Source organism: Cryptotermes secundus, unplaced genomic scaffold, assembly GCF_002891405.2.
Source record: "Cryptotermes secundus unplaced genomic scaffold, Csec_1.0 scaffold297, whole genome shotgun sequence".
NCBI classification, from domain to species: domain Eukaryota; kingdom Metazoa; phylum Arthropoda; class Insecta; order Blattodea; family Kalotermitidae; genus Cryptotermes; species Cryptotermes secundus.
Window position 1 is genome coordinate 213,803 of NW_019721762.1, and position 6,162 is coordinate 219,964.

General features: G+C 36.8%; 1 protein-coding gene across 2 annotated transcripts in view; it reads left to right on the top strand.

The window, feature by feature from the left end:
* The window catches only part of LOC111875640 (zinc finger protein 37), a 27,180-nt gene that overhangs the window by 5,156 nt on the left and 15,862 nt on the right, over positions 1 to 6,162 (top strand). For both annotated transcript variants that reach the window (XM_023872036.2, XM_023872037.2), the window contains exon 4: positions 541 to 1,222. In XM_023872036.2, the coding sequence (XP_023727804.1) occupies positions 541 to 1,222 (682 nt within the window). The remainder of the gene's footprint in view (positions 1 to 540; positions 1,223 to 6,162) is intronic.

Here is a 6,162-nt window from a genome sequence, read left to right on the forward strand (position 1 = left end):
GTCCAACTCCCAGTATATTATTATATATATTATATTATATTATATATTATATATATATATATTATGCCATATTTCATTAAAGAGTGATAATATGCATAATAAATGGATTTTAAGTTATCCAAGCAGTAATAAACAAAGATTGGTTTAGTTGTACATATAACTACTAAAATTAGAAAAGCAGTTCTTTACATATGCAATGGTTTTGTACCTGTCACCCACAGTTTCTCATTTGCCACAGATGAGTAGACAGGTGAATATGTTTAAATCTTCAGTCCAAGTTAAACAGTGGATAAGAACTTGAAACAGTCACATTCAGTGAAAGCAACTTTGAATTAATTTTCTCATAATGCAATGTAAATCTTACTTGGAGATGTATCCCAGGGGGAAGAGAGGCAGAGTTGAAGTCAGAAGTAAAGTCTAGTGAATATGCAGTGGCAGTATTAGTTTCAGGCAGTATTCAAGGCTCACGTTTAACATACTAAGCATCATCATCTTTATATACAATTTTCAGTAATTAACTCGTGACTGAATTTGTTTCAGAAATTGGCACTTCTGCATCATCCCGTCGGAAACGGCGTATTCCTGTTAAACGAACATTGGCTGCATTGGCTGTGAAGGAACGTACCACACCGAAAGAGCGGCCACCTCCAAAAGAGCGTCATCCATCAAAAGAGCATCAACCTTCAAAAGAGCACCAACCCTCAAAAGAGCGTCCTCCACCAAAAGAACGTCCAGTTACAAAAGATCGGCTTTCTCCAAAAGAACGATTGCAGATTAAAGACACTATCCAACGTAAAGAACGTGTTCTAAAGGCAAAAAGTGAAAAGAGAGAGAAACAGAAAGAGAAAGAGAAAGAAAAGGACAAAGAAGAAGATAAGGAAACAGTGAAAGAAGTGGAAGAAAAGGCAGGAGAGGAACGGGTAAAGACTGTTGAAACAATGATTAAATGTGAAAGGAAACGTCCAGGTAGGAAGAAAAAGGAACGGGAACCCAAACCTATGATCATTAAACCTCCCCGTCCAAAAGCTGTCCTTGAAGGATACCCCTGGCAGTGTACTGACTGCACTGTGGTGTTATCAACATTACAAGAACTGAGAACCCACCATCAAATGGAACATAATCAGCTCCCTAATTTCAAGTGTATTCAGTGTGCTAAAGTGTACACACGATATAGGAGTTTTGCAAGACATGTAAAATTGCATCGCAACCCCAAGAAATTCAGGTAAGAGACGAATGTAACAGTCTGAGTTTGAGTAATATAATACTTACATAATTGCTCATATCTGACTATTGTTTCCTGGTTTCAGAATGAAATATACTTCTCAGCTCCAACATGAAATAGTATTAAACTTACCTTTTCTGTGATATACTTTGTGAACATTAATGATATAATATGCAGGTTTAACACATGTTTCTCTTTAGTCCTTAGGTTGTTTAATGACACTATTGCAACTGCATGGTTGTTTACCCTCCATAGTACGATGGGGTACTCAAAAGAAACCGAACTAATTTTTTTGTGGGCAGAGCTTTTGTAGTACCGCGTTTTGCCGCTATGAGCGCATAGAGCTAACATTCCTGAGTCGATAAGCCGACTACCATTGCTTCAGAAGGTAAGGACTGGTTTTGGCAGAGTTTATAGTGACAACTGTTTTGTGTGATCATCGTTTTTGCAATGGCTGATTTTCGTGAACAGCGTGCAGCGGTGAAATTCTGCTTTTTGCTCGGGAAAAGTGGAACAGAAACTCTTGAAATGTTAAAAGCGGCATACAAGGATGATGCTATGGTGAAAACTCAAGTGTTTGAGTGGTTTTCCCTTTTCAAAAATGGTGAAATGTCAATTTATTACAAACCTCGTTCCGATCGTCCTTCCACAGCCCAAACACATGAAAATGTTGAAAAAATTCGTGAAATCATCAAGGAAGATCGACGATGGACCATTGACGAAATTGTGGAGCTGTCGGGAGTGACTTGGAGCTCAGCGGCCAGATTTGTGGCAGTCGGGTGACTGGTTTTTCCATCATGACAATGCCCCTGCTCACACAGCCCTGTCTGTACGACAGTTCTTGACCAAAAATGGTATGACCCGTGTTCCTCACCCTCCATACTCACCCGACCTTGCCCCGTGCGACTTTTTTTTTGTTTTATCGAATGAAAAGANTTAAGAAGTACACCTATCTGTAGTTGCTTACTTTCCACAGCTGTCGCTGTGCTGTTTACCTGCAAGAAGTTCAAATTCTGGGCCTCTACAGGCCTAAATGCCGCCCTAGGTGATGGGAAATTGAGTTTCCTAAAATTAAAAGCTGCTCAACTGTGTCAGAACTTCCTCAAAATTAGTAAAATAAAATTTCCAGACACTCTGACTAAAATCATCATTGCTTTCATAATTTTCAAAACAATTTTGTATACATTTTGCATAATATAGCCCTATTTTACTCCTAATTAGTGGTCACAGCAAGAACAAGAGATAAGTATAAATTAAGAATACCGTCTTCTGGGATGTGGCACCATGTAGATCTCGTGTGAACCGACGTTTTGGAGGAACATATCACCATCTTCCGGGTAGAAAAGTCTGTGAACAAAGAACGAGTGTGAGCAGTCTGCAGCCACCTACTCATGCTGGTTCCTCGTTCACAGATTTTTCTACCCTGAAGATGAAGGTGATACATTCCTCCGAAACATTGGTTCACACAAGATCTACATGGCACCACATCCCAGAAAATGGCATTCCCTGTAGTCACTACTGTGAAAACCTCAAATCTTACAAGCATAAATTAATTTTCATTTAAAAAAAAATTCCTAAAATGTTCCATCTCAGGTGGCCGCTTGATTGCCCTTTGCTTTTGTGCCAACCGTGGTCATATCACTCTTGGTCTGTATAATGTCCGTCTATGAGCACTGCTTGCTGACCAAGTAACAAAAGTAGAGCAGTTGTTTGTCATAAGAGCCCAAAACAATTCATATATTTTAATCTTTAGTCTCTAATTTTTAAATTTTATTGTCTGAGTATTTAAAATTATAACTGAAAAACTCAATTTATGGATTTAAAAACACTCAGGTGCACAATAAGAATCCCTATTGAAGAATTAGATGAAAATTGTTAGATGCAATTCAACAATTGAGTCTGGTATCATTGTATGCCTGATGATGACCCAGTATAAGGGTCGAAACATATCATCATCATCAGTAATCTGTCAGACGACAGGTCCACAGTCTCTTCCAAAACAGTTCCTCCACTTATTTCATCGAAACATGTAGCATCAATAAAAACAAATGTTGATATGATAGTGTCTACTTTGTTTTAACCTTTATCAGACTAATGTCACCATACGGCGTCATTTAAAGTACAGCCGAGTGGCCGTGCGTCACCAGATGGGTACCCACAATCCACGCATGCGCATAGTGTTTTAAAATCTTATTTTAAGATAGAAATTCTTGTTCTACTTACACTATTTTTGAACACCAGCTTTATAAGTAGACTGTCTTCCCTCCTGCATCATCTAACTGAATGTTGCATGACACTGAATGCAGAGTCCGACGTAATTCATGCACTTTGTCCGTATGTCACTCTGTTTTCCACGCAAAGCGCACACAGCAACATCTGTCTCGTATTAGCAGGAAGTCAGGCAATGTTGCCGCTTTGCCTTCCCTAATCATAACGCTTATAAAACATCGCAATTTCAACAATCCACCATGGCCCCATTTCGCATGGAAAAGGTGAAGTTAATAGGCAGCTGGTAAATGTCACCGATTTAGAATGTGGTACATAAGACTGAAAGTACGTAGAACAAGGGGCCAAGCACGGGCCTTTCTAAGAAGCTTAACAGTGCTTCTTGTGTGGCAGATATGTGTATACACAGACAGAGCCTCTGAGGGACATGACCTCACTCCTGTATATACAGAAAGGTTGAGAGTGCTATATAAGCATAAACATTCGTTCCTCTTTGGCTAAGATAATGCAGTATGAGTATGAATGATGTCACCAGCAGGCATTTATACTGCAGAAACGTTTTGTGCAGAAACTGACTGCATATTTGTGGACAGATGCTTAAAATTGGGAAAAAAAGATTTTTGGAGTCAGTGTAACAATTTTTACAGATTCTAAAATTTGTAAATTACAATATCTGATTCTATATTCTTTGTAGATAAAAGCAGCGTTTATTTCGTTCGTTTATCACAAAAATTGTAGAAATCACAGCATTTTGAGTAACATGATTACAATATTTATTACTCTACAATGGCCGGCATTTAAATTAATTCCGTCCCGCTGCCACTACCGGAATTTAAATGGCCCATCCGATAAAGGTAAAATACAGAATATTGTTTTGTAGACTGCATACTTTTGTATACAATTTATGTACCTTGTTTATGACACACAACAGGATGCATATTATTAAGACCATTTTAAATGTTTGTTACATTAAAGTTTTCCATTAAAACACTATTTACTACGTGAATAAAGGTGGATAAAGAACAAAGATATATTTGTGCATCTGAAATTATTTTTAACAAAATATTTGTTTTACTTCTTTCATTGTACTAGTTATAAGTTGAATGTTGAATATAATTGTGTGTGTGTGTATGTCATACAAAATAATTTTGAATTAAATCCAAGTATCCATATTTTGGCTACATTTGTCATGTGTTATATTATGTATGACACACCATATTTACATAACTACAGAATAAACCTGGCACTGAATAGTAAATTATCAGTGGGAGGACTATTCTGTGATCTAACCAAGGCATTTGATTATCCAGATTTATTATCCAGACTAGAGTTTTATGGTATTAATGGCAGTATTGGAAGATTCATTAAATCCTACCCAAGTGACAGATATCAAAGAACATTAATAAATAATAATTATTGTATGGGTATTTCTGATTGGCAGAAAGTTAAACAAGGTGTGCCATAGGGTTCAATACTTGGCCCCTTGTTCTTTCTTTTATATATTAATGACTTGCCTTACTTAATAAATAAAATATCAAAACCAATTTTGTATACTGATGATACCAGCATACTATGTTACAATTCTGATTCTGTGGAACATAATGGTATTTAAAACGATACTGAACAAAATAGACACATGGTTTATGAATAATCCGTTATCATTAAATTTTAACAAGACTAACTATGTGCATTTTTCATCAAAGGTAAATACTACATCAAACATAAACCTAAACTATAAGGATGTTCAAATTAAAAATACTTGTAATACAAAATTCATAGGACTAATCATAGATAATACCTTATCATGGAAAGATCAAATAAATCATTTGGTAANGAGTGGTTACATATCCACAGTGGGTATATTACAGGGCCTCAGGCCTGAAATCAATATAACATACTGTAACCCATATAAACGTAATAACACGGCAATGAGATGAAAAACGTACACAAACCGTGCATCAGAGATGAGTTGAGCAGGAGAACGCAGAAACAGGACCCAAGGGGGCATAATTAACGCAAACAATACTGATGCTGTCACAGAGTGAGCCTTTGTATTTATATGAATGTCCTCACTAAGCTTCATCTGGTTACATATCCGCAGTGCGATTTTTTTTCCTTGGCACTACAGCCCCAGTGGGCCTAGGCCTACCTCCATGAACTTCTCCGTTCACTTCGGTTTTTCTAGATCTTACACATACGGTAGGACTCCTTGGGCAGGTGATCAGCTCGTCGCAAGGCCTCTACCTGTAGACAAACACAGAAAAACGCACACAAACATCCATGCCCTGAGTGGGATTCGAACCCACGATCTCGGCTTCCGAGCGAGGAAAGACAGTGCATGCCTTAGACCGCTCGGCTACCGTGACTGGCAACAAGTCCTATTAACTAACTAAATTGTATAAATAGTCATCTATTTTAGGTCTGCATACATACCAACTATGACTTTTATTTATTTTAATGTACAATCTCTTGTTGTTTTATGAATTTATTTATTTATTTATTTATGAATGTATTTATTACCATAATAATTTTTAGTACACTTCTGAGAGAAGTTATTTATTCCATTTATTGTTCATGCATGTTAGATGTTCTTATAGTGTTTCTTTTGATGTGTGAGTGATGTAACATACATTATTTGATATTGTGTTGTTTATTGATAATATCCATTCATATGCATTGTTTTTATAAACTGGATGAATTTTATAAGATAAAAG